The sequence below is a fragment of the Cydia splendana genome, chromosome 7 (assembly GCF_910591565.1).
Source record: "Cydia splendana chromosome 7, ilCydSple1.2, whole genome shotgun sequence".
Lineage (NCBI taxonomy): Eukaryota > Metazoa > Arthropoda > Insecta > Lepidoptera > Tortricidae > Cydia > Cydia splendana.
Window position 1 is genome coordinate 13,433,735 of NC_085966.1, and position 14,340 is coordinate 13,448,074.

The window sequence follows — 14,340 nt, forward strand, 5'->3', positions numbered from 1 at the left end:
TTTTGAAAATTAGTACAGGTATACCTTGTGGTGTCCAGATAAACATACTAAAAGTCCTCGAGGGTAGGGGGTATGCTGAGGGTGCAGGGGGGGGGGGGGGGTTGAAGGTACCTATTTTTCATATTTTTGCTCATTCATTTCCAGCATTTTTGGTGCAGCGAAGTGTTGTTAACGGAATTGGTATAAATAATTTCAACCCTAATGATTAATTAGCGTTAATTACGTTAATATTAACCTTAATTTACCATTTCCGTTGAAATTATCTATACCAATTCCGTTAACACCACTCTGCTGCACCAAAATGCTGGAAAATGTACGATCAGGTACAAATGGAAAATCGTCGACTTGAAATTACCATTTTGAAGTTGGATCAAAAGTAATAGTGTCCAATGTGAATCTTGTCAAAATGTAATTGTGCTAAAAAACATTTTTAACCTAATTTGTAATTGTCGTAAATTAATTAAGCCAGAATGGAATTTTGTCCATTATATATAAATTATGAGCAAAATGAAATATATTCAGTACCTACCTATGACATATTAATGTCTTGACATAAATGACACTAATATTTTATACTTAGGCCCCATTCACACGACAGCTTAAAAAGCGTTGCGTTAAAACCCGACGTTGGCGCTTTTTTACCGTTTCCAATATTTGTGTTCATATGAACGCTTAAAAATCACTTGTGAGTCGTACGCATCTCAGCAAAGCCATACTTTATTTGCTATTACGACGTATTATTTGAATATAGCTTGAATATTTCAGGAATTTGTAAGCATAAGTTGACATTTTTAAGGTGAAACTAATAATAATCTTGACGATTGACACCAAAAATTGACACTTGACAGCCAACTGACAGCAGCGCCGGCGCTTTTTTAACGCTTGTGAGAACAGATACACGGAGTTCCGTATGCTCTATTCAATTTGACGCCAACGCTCAACGCCGAAAATCGAACAGTGCTCGATAAAAAAGCGCTGCGCTTAAAAACCGCCTTCGTGTGAATACATACATGGTTATTCATTTGTGTCATTCAAACGCTTTTTTAACGCGCGTTGAAAAAGCTGCCGTGCGAACGGGGCCTAATATAAAACTTTCTTTTTGAAAATAGTAATCTCTTTTTAATAGTTCCAGGACTATGGCATTATAAACCTCTATAATCGTAAATGTACAAATTTTCAATTGATCATGATTTTTAGTGTACGCAAATACAAATGGACACATATTTTTCGACCTGTATCATATTTGACAGTTTGACTTTGCAAAATGTTTTACGAAAATGTAAACTGCAAAGAGTAAATAAGCGGAGTGGGTTGCCTCAGGGCGTCGCGTCGGGCCCGGTCCTAAAATGGAAACGCGCCCGTATCTGATCTACATTTAATTACTAACAAGCACGTGTAATTTGACTACATACAATTTTAAACGCAGCTGATGTCTACTTAGCACAGTATAGCTGGAGCCGCGTAACACAATGGTTCTCCTAACGTCTGTCTGGCGGGCAATAACCCATACTAAAGCCTTAGATGACTCCAGTGGCGAAATGGAAACATCATTTTTTGAGACCGTCTATCGCATCACTTATATAGCAGGTACCTACAATGTTGCAGTTTGCGGCAGAAATACGAGTAGGCAGTAGGCAGCTAAGTGGGCGAGGCTGAGGTGTTCAATATGGTCTGCGCATGCTGTTTTAAGTACTTAATAATGTTTGTTACTGTAGTGTTGACTGTTTAACTCGTACTTTAGCTACGCTATGCTGAATGTACGAATTAGGACACGCACACGCAACTTTGTTCGAAAGAAGACTCCATCACTTTATAATGAGGCTTACTAACGGCATAACGGTTTTCTCGATGGTACAATGAAAAATTCCCTTAGCTTTATTTGAAAATAAATTCCATTATGAATTTCTAGTATCGCGTATTATATAAAGGACTTTTTCCTATCCGACGCATCGCTAGGAGGAAAATCTGTTTGTTCTTGAACAAGCTCAGCAAAGAACGAATTGTTGAGTCTGAGTCAATTATGTCGGCATCCTTTTGCAAACGGTTTCAGTGGAATCCAATTAGTAAAGTATTAGTTTCCTTTAAAAAAAGGCTCGCCTCCCTACCTAGGTATGGTTTCATTGCAAATATATTTTAAAGGTTTAGCAGCAAAAAGTGCAGTAGGAGCTACATAAACATAATTAAGTTCCGATTTTAGAAACAATAGGTAATATAAAGGTTATTGACGACATGATAATTAACTGAAACATTATTCCTCCCAACACTTTAAAGAGGCAAATAATGTATATATAATTTATTTTTATTATAAAGTTCCGGCGAGAAAATTTTATAGCGAATATTCCATTGAAAAGAGCATGCTGGGAATACGTATAAATACAAAATGTAGAATAAAATAACCCTATAATTAAACTTTTGATGATTCTGTCGAGGATTGATCAATCTTGTGGAAAATTAGTGTAATTGAATACCATCACTCGAATAGAAACTAAATATAATTAAATAGGTGCCAAACATTGAAAATAAATCTATAATATCTTCTGGATAGATCTCAAAATAACTGTAGTTAAAATATATAAGAGTAATTTTTAAAAGCTTGTTGTATCAAAAATATTGTATATAAAGAAAAGTTTTAGGTGTAAGTACATACATGCTACTTTTTTAGATACTAAGTTCAATTAACTATCCATCTTAGCCTTAACTATTATCCTGCGCAACTTCGTGCTTTGTATTAGATTTGTATGTAGATATTATATATATATAATAAAGTGCCTTTTTCATTAGGGTGGTCGAACTCGGACCATAATAGCTTCTTCTACAAGCTCTACAGCAATACCGTGAAGCTATTGATAGCAACGTTCATGGTGGCCGAATTGTGGTACATGTTCACCTTCGTGTCCACGCTGGACACCGTCATTGAGCAGCTGAATGTCCTCCTCATACAAGTGATGGCTGTGTTTCGGTATAGGTACATGGTAAGTGTAAGTAAATGCAGAGGAGTTACTTTAGTTATTCTAGTACATACTTTTAAGATATTTAATATAGATCGATTGTTAAAAGCTGGCGCGAGATCTGTATTGAACTGGGGGTATCGTCTTGGGTCGTCCCATTCGTTTTTCGTCAACTTCTTAAATTAGTCCTATTCTGCTTTCGTCACTCATTCTACATTCGTCACAATCGTCGGTGGCTTTCAATGTAGAATGAGTGACGAAAGCAGAATAAGACTAATTTAAGAACTTGACGAAAAACGAATGGGACGATCCAAGACGATACCGAACTGGGAACATTATCATTTATCATAGATATTCGATGCCAACTTTATGTAATTTCTTCTAATATTTTGGTATACCCCTACCAGACCCCTACAATCAACTTAAAAATATGTATAATTAGCTTCTAATAATGCTGTTAAGTTGCATTTAAGTAGAATTATTGCAAAATTACTTTAAGTCCCTGATTATTTTAAAATAAATGTAAATATCACAGACACAATCAGTTAGTCGACTGCTATTTTCAAAATCTTTATTCATTCAGCGAATGCACGAGCACGTCTACAAGAAATTGGCAACATCCATGCAGATCTCAAAGTTAGACACGTCGACACCCACGAGAAAAGCGCTGGTGGAATACTGGATGAAGAAAAGCGAGACATACTTGAAGCTTATGCTGGGATTGGGCAACCTGACACTAGCCGCGTGGTACGAAGAACACACAAATATAAATAAACTGACGAATTGAAAACCTCCTTATTTAATTTGGTATCAAAATGGGTCAACCACAAAATGCGTACGGTTTTCAAAATTTTTATTTATTAAAAACATATCATGATTACTCCTACAAAAATAAAGAACGAGGATAATCAGAACCCACGTAACTGCCTGGCCACGACATCGCGCGACCAGCGGCAGCGGCGGCGGCGAGCGAAAAGCGAATGTTACAAAATAAGGCGAAAAGAGAGAGGCCACGACGCGCCGCTGCCAGCGGCGACTCGCGCGAATTTACTCGAAGGCACTGAAGAGCCACTTCTGACAAAGACATTTTTAACCACTTGAGTACGTCCCATTCGCTCGACGCCGCCGCCGCCGCTGCGAAGTCGTGGCATGCTCGCCGCGCCGCTCTACCTTGCCGCGCCGCCCGTCGCACCGCTTTTCGCTTAAGACCAATGTCGTGGCCAGGCCGTAAACGCTTCTCATATGCACGTGAAATGGCGGAGTTGTCAAATACTCGGTGCTATCAGTATTCGACGAAAAGTTTAAATGCGTTCAAGTTATGCTGATTTTTGTGTCTGTTTTATAAGACTACAGAAGAGACATAAAAACTTATAACGGTATAAATATTCGACTTAAATCGAAAACGCAAATAATTAATTTAGTTGTATTGGCGGTATATGAATCATTAACCATACTATTTAATAAACTTGCGTTTGTTCCTAAACTTGTGCATACCCTGGAAATAATATTTTTTTTACTTTGATTTGAAGTCAAAGGGTCTCGGTCTGAACAGTCTACAGAAGGAGACTTTCACATGTTTATAATTCAAGTTTTTATTAAAAACAGTAATAAATGTATTCTTCTTGTTAACAGACTTCGTTTTTTGCATAAGTAGGTACTTAAATCGGAAAATTAAATATATTATTATGACACCAAAGCCATTCAATATTTAGAAAGTATGAACTCTTTTTTGGGGCATTTTGTGTTTGACTCAAATATACCTATCTATTTCCTGTCTACTGTCCACGCACTTACAGTGTAATCTATCAATTTTATTTCTACAGCATGATATGAAAGCGTGTAGTATGTTGTGTTATCGTACCTGCCTTCCAGTACTACTAAAACAGAAAGGAAAAAGGAAAATGTTAAAAGTACCGATTCTAGTCAAATAAAGCTTAAACACAGATTTTACTTAAATCAATACATTCCAGGGAAAATATAAGAAAATCTGCTCCACGGCTCTTTCTCAGACTTATTTGGATAGAAATTGCCAGCAGTTATTTAAGTCCAGTCGCCAATTGTTTTGAATCATTGACATAGATATCTAGGGACTGGCTTTACGGACAATAATAATGAGGCATGACAGGGGTCAGTACAGCGGTGTGACACCGGTACAACGCGATTGGTTGATGAGTTCGAATCACGCGCGCGATTGGTTGATGAGTTCACATCACGCGCGCTATTGGTCGCAACTAGTTGCGTTAGACTGCACGATTGGCTGGAATTCATGAGTCACACCGCTAAACTAGTACCATTTTTAGTGCCCGTAAGGCCAGTCCATAGATATATACGTTAATGTTTTGAATTGAATAATTTTCTATTTGCATTGGAGTGTCGCCAAAGCAACGAAGGCCTTCGTCAATGAAGATGAAGATAGATTAAAATATTGTCACTTGCGTAGGTACCTACTTGAAAGTACGTAGGTATTTGAAATTCCGATTTGACATTGACCCAAGTTTTGCAAATTATTGAGCTTTAATATAGGTTCGAGGAATCAACATTCAAAAATAACGCAGGTATGTTTACCCTCCATGCCAGGTTTGCTTTCCCTTTGGTGGACGACATAGAATACAATCTAACCGTGGGCATGCGGCTAGGCGTGGACTGGCGCAGGCCCTCGCGGTATCCCATCGTGTACACCATTCACATCGTCGCCTTCCACTATACCGCCTTCTTTATAATGGTCAACGACGCCATCATGCAGGCGCACCTCATACACCTCGTCTGCCAGTATACGGTTCTGGCTGACTGCTTCGAGAATATTCTAGACGATTGCGAGAAGGAGTTTAAAGGTAAATGAGCTGAGTTGTTTGCAAAGGGTGAATGAGTAAACATGACGGATTTGTACCTTAGATACGATCCTGGCAGATGTTTTAAGGTCTCTGCCCACTACACCGTATCATACCATGACCGTGCTATGAACGTGTCAGGCAAAAAAATATTCTTTGTATTAAAAAGTATGAGACTATGCCCACTAGCCCGTTCCGTCACCGACCATACCCGTCGCGTGCCATGCACGGACCGTCAAAAATAGTCGGCGAGGATATTTTGCCGGTGCCGAAACGCTCCGTGCATGGCACGCAACGTTGCCAGAACGGTGCGTGCAGGCGGCGAAACGGTGGACATACGGGTTATAACCGCGTATGGTGACCGTTCTAAGCCCGTTATAAACGCGTTGCTATATTTCTTGCTCGCTCTTACCAGTATGATAACTATTCCCTCGCTCTTTCTGACGAGTCATGCTCTCGCGGATAAAACGCGGGTACTAAGGGGATGAAACGCGGATGCTACGGGGATTATTGATGGATGCTATGGGGATGATGCGCGGTTACTACGGGCACTAAACCCGTTATGTACGGATATGAAACAATGTGGACACGGTGTAGTGGGCATAGTAGTCCGTATCGCGTTACATTCCGTGCCTGATACGTTCATAGCACGGTCATGGTATGATACGGTGTAGTGGGCAGAGACCTTTAAGTGTCCCTGAATTATGCTAATTGAGATTGGTCATGAACATGCTTTTGTATGGTGTAATGTCATTTGAAAAGCAAATATTTGTAAATTTAACAGACTATCTTAATAAGGAAGGGTGCCTAGATAAAAAGAATCAGCAACACAAGCTTATCAATTAACAGTGTATGAGTGTAATGTGATATGTGAGTGAGTAACAGGTTAATGATGACGGGCCTTTTTGATGAGCCAAATTGGAAGCTGTCACTTGAATATTTGAATAAAGGAAAAAATACATTTGTGTTGCTAAATAAAGATTTAGTTTATTGTGTATGTGTATGCTTAATATCTTTTTTAGGTTTAAGCAGAGACCAACTTGTTCGTGACAGACGCTTCAGAGAAGTTTATATTTCGCGGCTGGGCCTACTGGTTGAACAACACAAAAAGATTTTGATGTAACTATTATACCTACTACGGCTACTACTTAATTATAATATCCCATTGAACCTTCAAATAGTTGTAAGTGACCGCTTACGGTTAGTTAATCGATTTACGTTTTATGTTTTCCTTACGTTCGGAATTTAATGTTATCCATGACAAACAGTGGATCCACAAACGGCACAAGTGGCACCAAAAGACAGGTCTTCGTAAGAAAATCACAAATGAAAATTTTCCTTCACTTTAAATTAGATAAAACAGCTAATGATTAATCTAGTAACTCAAAAGTAAAATCCGTCCAATTAAATTATGCTAATTTCCTAGATAAAAATTTATACTTAATTATAAGATTTGTCAAACTTGATGAGCTGAAAGTGTTTAACACAATTTTGGACACTAAGATAATTTAGAGTTTCACGTCTAATAGAATTATATAGGTAGTCATTTAAAGTAGAGCCTTCCCTACTAGTTTTCTGAACCACGTAACACTTTTTATACACATCATTGTATTTACGTCTAGTAACTTATTTAAGTTGGTATAAACCTTGAGATCTCTTTTTTCAATTGAAATTTTAGGAGGAAATTTGCAACTGCCGATTAATCTTACAACAGTAAAGCAGCTCTACAGTTGCCATCCGAACTTCGCCTTATAAATATAATGTATCTGTATCGGTATGGAAGTTGGAAGGTTAGATGGCAATCGCTTTCGTAAAAACTAGTGCCTACGTCAAATCATGGGATTAGTTGTCAAGCGGAGCCCAGGCTCCCATGAGCCGAGGCAAAAATGCCGGGATAACGCAAGGAAGAAGAAGAGTATCTGTATCGGTACAGCAGCAATAACAGCATCCTTACCCGAGGATGACAGCGAGCGTCTTCTGCGCTTATATTTTCCGGTTCAAAACGCTACTAATTTAATATTCACTTATAACTTCAGGCACACTATGGAGCTCCGTAAGACCATAAGCCCGCCGATGTTGGGACAAGTGGCAGCAAGCAGCTTGCAAATTTGTTTCGCGGGTTATCAAGTCGCGACGGTAAGAGTTTATTAAGCTGTTCGTAAATTAAATGCCTGTGTAATTTAATGATATTGCACGTTACACCCATGTCAGGTAGAATCGTGCTATGAACTTATTGCAATGAAAAATGTGTATAAAAAAGTATTTCGCAGTTTCTGTTCCACATTTTCCGGTTAGCGCTTGGATAATCAACATGGGCAACTGTATGGACCTGGCACAAAACAAAATATTTATATTGAGAGTCTGTTCGGAAAGAGAAGAGTCTTGGAATGTATTGGGCCCCATACATTACACGACTCTTCTCTTTCCGCACAGACTCTAGTCGTTTTTAAACAGCTGGTGTAAAATTATTTTGACTTTATTCCTAACCTCTAAAATTGGATACCCAATAACAATAGAGGTCATTTCGAATTCGGTTTCCCCAATAGCCTTAAAATCTCTTATATGTATTTGGTGTTCGTATTCTTTCCCCTGTTTTCCTGATATCATCACGAATGACTTACGAAAACGGGGAGTTTCATAACAAATAACAATTTATATTTAGGACAACCACTTAAAATAACAAACCTTTAAGTTCTAACTGTGCTTATATAATTATGTCATTAGAAACTTAGATATTATTTTCAGGCGTTGACCATGAGTTTCATTAAGTTCTTCATGACTCTGCTGTTCCTCGGCTACAACTTGTTCGAGCTGTTCATAATCTGTCGATGGTGCGATGAGATTAAAATTCAGGTAAGACACCTCTTATTAAGTACATATTTTTAATTAAATAAATCCTAATGTACTTTATGTACTGCCGTTAGAGTACGTTTATAAATTCATTATTACTCTACCTACCCCATTATTACAATAGTTTATGAATATTAAAGTATGGTATGGTACGCTTGAATATTTGATACCCAAAAATACCAACGCAAGAATGGCCAAACAGATTTAAGTTACATTTGGCATATAAATAGCAGAAACCTCGATAAAAATATGTTACAGGGCAAGCCTGAATAGCGCATTCAACTTTAGCCATAAATTCCAGTACATAGATAGTTCATAGGATTTTGCTTATTAAATCATAAACAGGTATCAAACAAAACGCTATTTGTGCTAGTGGACGATTTTAAATGTCCGACCTATGAAATACTATAGCAGCATATGTGATGATGTCGTCATCATAATAGTCCGACTAGATTACATAACCACAGCCGACATTAAATAATTTTGAAGTCTTATTATTTTATTTTGTCAGAGCGAGAACATCAACAATGCGCTGTACTGCTCAGGCTGGGAGTGCGGGGTGGCCACCATGGCAGGAGTGCGCACGCGCCTCATGCTGGTCGCCACGCGGGCCTCTAAGCCGCTCGTGCTCACTGCGGGTGGCATCACAGAACTATCGCTCAACTCCTACTCTAACGTATGTGCCGCGTCAGTGTTTTATATGTCAGAACCAGAACATCAACTCGTTGTCCGCTCGGTCTGGAATGGATGGCCAGTAACTTCTACTTTATCGTTTGTGCCGCGTCAATCGGCATGCGCCATCTTTCTACGTCAGTCGGGTCAGTCCCTCACTGCTCAGGATCGTGATCTAGATGGAAATATAACACTAGGCTCCACCAATTGTATGTAACTATTGCATCCTTGCTTTGGGACACCTGGTCGGACCGCTGGCTGCGCGCTGTCTTAAAATCAGGAACAGCAATTTTTGAGTAGCCGCAAGTTTTTACACGACTGCCCCAAAAAGGAGTGTTTTGCTTTACGAGTATGTACCTATTCTTTAAAACTTTATGTAGGTACCGTAAAATGTGTGTGTGTGTGTGTGTGCGTGTGTGTGTGTGTGTGTGTTGTATAATATGAGTATCTCCTATAAGTCGGAAGCTTTATACTTTTATGTAATATTGGAAAAATCTTAAAATAACTTTATTGTTTTTACATTTTCAGTTGGTGAAGACATCATACAGTGCTCTTACAGTTTTACTTCGCCTGCGTCACGAGTAAACAGCAGATAGTTTAGCTTTAAGTTTAGCAGATATACCTATCTATTTAGAACAATTCGACCGTAGCTAAAGCTTGAACAGCGAGCGTGTAAAACAGGGAAACTGTTCTAGATCATTCACAATTTACTTTTCAGTCGCAAAAGACACCTGTCATCAATTAAAAATTCCACTCATTAGATTATCTCACAAAAATGACATGAAGAGCACAAAACACGTAAAAATGGCACCTCCTGTATTTTTATGTAAATTGGGACCAATTGTAAGAAACTTATTTACATCTGCACAAAACAATTTGGAATAATGTTAGTGAACGTGGTCTCGTCCGAATACTAATTATATATAAATGCTGGAAGTAGACTCGGGCCTCAAAGTCGAAGGGACAACTGAAGTGAACGCATCGCGCCATTTTAGTTCAGACAAGATGAATGTCGTCGGATACTTGATTACGCTTGCTAATCTCCAGGTAAATATACAATGCATTACTTTAAAGTAAATGTTACCGAATTAACATTTTCATAAAATTCGTGTGGTTTAATATTTGTAACTAGAATTTTCAGTGACATCAACTTAATCTTGAAATTTAAAAAATACCTTAATTAGTGCTTCGTACTCTCACATAACGTTTGTGCAACCGAGATGAATCATCTGAGAGTAAGTAATGTCAAATGTCTGTGTCACTTATTTGAGTAATAAATAAAATAAATAAATAAATCAAACCATGATTTGATGCTACTGCATGCTGCACAAACGAATTCCCAATTTCAATATAAGTAAAAAAAAGCAACGGGTTGCACTCCGGGAGTGCCGACAGAAGTGAAAACTCAATGACTAGTCCAATATGTCTGCAGCGCTATGTATAATTGACCCGTCCTCCTTTCTATTGAAAAACTTTAGCTCCGAAATTGCTCGTCAGTGAACTTGTTTAAAATTCGAAATTCAAATTTGTAGCGTTAATTGTTTAAAATTCGAATAGAAATTGTAAAGTTACCTTGCAGACCTCGCATCTAAATATATTTGGTCATGATATTTTAAGTTTTATTCACCAGTACTAGAGTTCACTTTTATTAGCGATTTCATCATGATGTAGCTTTATTGAATTATATTTGAGTGATATAAAATTAGAATGTATAGTCGTATCATCGAGAGCGTGGAATTGCATATGTAGTAGTATTGTTTGTTTACAGGCATTCTATATTTGAATTTTCTATTTTCTTGTACTATCAGCATACAACCACTACAAATGCAATTCCATCTTCTCGATAATTCAACTATAACTGTGAGATCCTCATATTTCAACCCGTACAAGATTAGAACCTTTTTCATGTTATGTCAATGAGTTTTTCTTTATTGATTTAAATGCCATCTAAATGAGTGGCCATCTAATCGTTACGGTCACGTGATCGCGTTACGCTGTCTCGAGTTTATCATTTTTTCCCCACCTCAAAAAGTGCCCAGCGCCGCTAAAGAAGTTTTCACTTCAAAAACTCGAAAAGTATTTTCGTTTAAAGATAAAATAGTTACTTGTTTTACGAGGAGAAAAAGTTTTTGTTTAAATCCTCTTGGTAATACTGACACCCGAGCAAGCGAAAAATTCCAAAATTGAAAAGTAAAATCTTGAACAAAACACAAATTTTTCCTCACACAATTTTTGTAACATTACAAATCAAATCCAAATGAAGTTATTAAATATTTATCATTCAAAATCATCCCTTAAAATTCAATGCCGACAGCCAACATGAGGAAACAACTCAAATAATGCATCTAATTACTTTGTCACTACTGTGGATATAATGGTACTTTCTCATCGATTTCTGATGAATAAATAGAGCCGACGAGCTGGTGTGCTGAAAATAATGTTTTGCTTTTCAGAGTTTCCAAGACTCTGGTGGGCCATTAAAGGACTTGTCCATACGAGTGAGCGAAGTGCAGACACTTGCAAACGAGTTGAGGAACCACCCCGACTTCACCCTTGAGGGCTTCAGACAGACCGGCTACTACCAGGTTGGCAACATCGGCAAGTACTTGTCTCAGAACCTGCGCAACTATCTCTTCCACGGCAACGTGAATCCTAAAGAAGATGGCGTCATTATGACTCTTAACTACTCCAACCGAACTCCAGCGCCACAAGGCTCCATCACTGACCAAAAAGACGGGACCCTGTCTTACTACGTACATAAAACTGAGGATCTTAGTAAGGACGAAAGGCAGAATCTCTACAGGTACTTGGATACTATCAAAGGATACAACCGCAACAAAAGAGCTGTGTTTGACATGGTGAATTAACACGTCACGTAGAGCTAGAATCTGTTTTAAAACAATAGTTACTTAACACTTGTTTGTAATAAGACCTTACAGTATTTTATAAAGCAGATTAATAAAAGTAGTAAGCACAACTACAGTTTTCTTCATTTGGACCATTATACGTTTAATGTACTTACGTAGCTTTAGGTACCTCCAAATAACCGTAATTAAAAAAAACCCCGATAAAAATGTTGACAGCGCCTTATGATGAATAAAATATTAATATTATTTATTATCGATTTACCAGAATATAACAAATCCTTTACATAACAGATAACCGTATCAAAAGAGGTAGAAAAATTAGAAATATAAAATGGGCTAAACTAATTAGTATGCATAAACAACATGCTAACAACAAGCAAGACTCTCCGTCCTAATACTTAAGTGCAGTCTCTGTTACGTCTTCGGTAACGAAAATAAATTATTATATGTAATATATTTTTGTACATTAGGTACCGATATGTATAGTACTTCTAATTAGTAAACAAGCAACATACATGTACAGTCACCACACGGAATTGTTATGCCATTTAGAGTTCTTGCTAAATTGGAAATTCTATAGCGTAAAGTATTGATATTGAACAACCAATTTAGCAAGGACCCTAAATGGCGCAACAATCGCGGAGCGTGATGGTCTGATGGTACATGGTACCTAAATAGGTAGGTGCCTGATACTAATAATCTTTTACCTGACATCTTTTTTCTAAATTAGGTATGCTTATTACATTTCAGCCATATCAGTGAAACATTTGCATAGGTACCTGCTTTGACAAGATCAATACGTTCGTCCACTACTTATTTCATAATAAATATCAAAATAATAAAATAGGTAACACCATTTTGTTGCGTCAAGGGAAAAGCAACATTGTCATTGTGTTGTTTTGGTTTTAATAAAATGTCGAGGTTCTGACAGAGGTACGCAACGCACATTATACAAATATTATACGAATTTATGACTAAGTAAATACCCGAACCCGGGGAAATTTTGTTAAGTAGTAAATAAATATAAGTATAGAAAGAGCAATGAAGACAACTTTGTAGTTATATCTATCATTACTATTCAAAATATACTAAATCTCATTGTTCCCTTGCAAAAAAGTAGGTATTGCATAAATTTGTTAGAGAACTTATTTGTAGGTAATAATAACTAACTTGAACTTATTGTAGATATTATTATCTGAATGCTAATAATACGTAACAAACTAAACTAGAGTTCCACTAGGTACAGCCAGGGTTCAGCATCAGCTCTATCTTGGGTACTGCTCTCCCAACTGCTCATCAAGGCATGTCGGATAACCAAAACAGCGTATGCCTATGTTGCGCGAAACCTGAGTTCCACTAGGTACCGCCAGGGTTCAGCATCAGCTCTATCTTGGGTACTGCTCTCCCAACTGCTCATCAAGGCATGTCGAATAACCAAAACAGCGTATGCCTATGTTGCGCGAAAACTGAGTTCCACTAGTTACCGCCAGGGTTCAGCATCAGTTCTATCTTGGGTACTGCTCTCCCAACTGCTCATCAACGCATGTCGGATAACCAAAACAGCGTATGCCTATGTTGCGGGAAACCTGAGTTCCACTAGGTACCGCCAGGGTTCAGCAACAGCTCTGTCTTGGGTACTGCTCTCCCAACTGCTCATCAAGGCATGTCGGATAACCAAAACAGCGTATGCCTATGTTGCGCGAAACCTGAGTTCCACTAGGTACCGCCAGGGTTCAGTATCAGCTCTATCTTGGGTACTGCTCTCCCAAGTACTCATCAAATCGTGTTCGATGACCAAAACTGCGTGTGCTTATGTTGCACCAAACCTGAGTTCCACTAGGCACGGCCAGGGTCCAGCATCAGCTCTATCTTGCGTACTGCTCTCCCAAGTGCTCATCAAGATATGTTGGTTGACCAAAACAGCGTGTGCCTATGTTGCACCAAACCTGAGTTCCACTAGGTACAGCCATGGTTCAGCATCAGCTCAGCTCTGTGTATACTAAAACCTTCTCCAGAATGTAACAAACACTTTTCTGAAGACCGCATCAAAATCGGTTCACCCAAACGCGAGATAATCGCGGACAAACATACATACATACATACATACAAACATACGGGTCAAACTGAGAACCTCCTGTTTTTTTGAAGGCGGTTAAAAATGTTCATTATTCTGAA

At 38.2% G+C, this 14,340-nt stretch overlaps 2 protein-coding genes across 2 annotated transcripts; both read left to right on the top strand.

Annotated features, from left to right (window-relative positions):
• Positions 1-1,358: 1,358 nt before the first annotated feature.
• On the top strand, positions 1,359-9,899 carry LOC134792190 (uncharacterized). The gene is made up of 9 exons (XM_063763430.1): positions 1,359-1,587; positions 2,782-2,972; positions 3,532-3,695; positions 5,526-5,779; positions 6,799-6,895; positions 7,813-7,912; positions 8,522-8,629; positions 9,138-9,302; positions 9,827-9,899. The coding sequence occupies exons 1-9, from the start codon at positions 1,470-1,472 to the stop codon at positions 9,881-9,883; spliced, it is 1,254 nt and encodes a 417-aa protein (XP_063619500.1). The 5' UTR covers positions 1,359-1,469; the 3' UTR covers positions 9,884-9,899.
• A 95-nt stretch (positions 9,900-9,994) lies between these two features.
• Positions 9,995-12,275, top strand: LOC134792507 (uncharacterized). Its single transcript, XM_063763780.1, has 2 exons — positions 9,995-10,345; positions 11,752-12,275. Exons 1-2 carry the CDS (start codon positions 10,226-10,228, stop codon positions 12,163-12,165), a joined length of 534 nt encoding a protein of 177 aa, XP_063619850.1. The 5' UTR covers positions 9,995-10,225; the 3' UTR covers positions 12,166-12,275.
• The last annotated feature ends 2,065 nt before the right edge of the window (positions 12,276-14,340 follow it).

Coding starts and splice junctions, on each gene's coding strand:
- LOC134792507 (XM_063763780.1), top strand. CDS start 10,226: ATGCTGGAAGTAGACTCGGGCCTCAAAGTCGAAGGGACAACTGAAGTG. Junction 10,346..11,751: donor TTACGCTTGCTAATCTCCAG/GTAAATATACAA, acceptor TTTGCTTTTCAG/AGTTTCCAAGACTCTGGTGG.
- LOC134792190 (XM_063763430.1), top strand. CDS start 1,470: ATGGTTCTCCTAACGTCTGTCTGGCGGGCAATAACCCATACTAAAGCC. Junction 3,696..5,525: donor AACCTGACACTAGCCGCGTG/GTACGAAGAACA, acceptor CCTCCATGCCAG/GTTTGCTTTCCCTTTGGTGG. Junction 6,896..7,812: donor CAACACAAAAAGATTTTGAT/GTAACTATTATA, acceptor TTATAACTTCAG/GCACACTATGGAGCTCCGTA.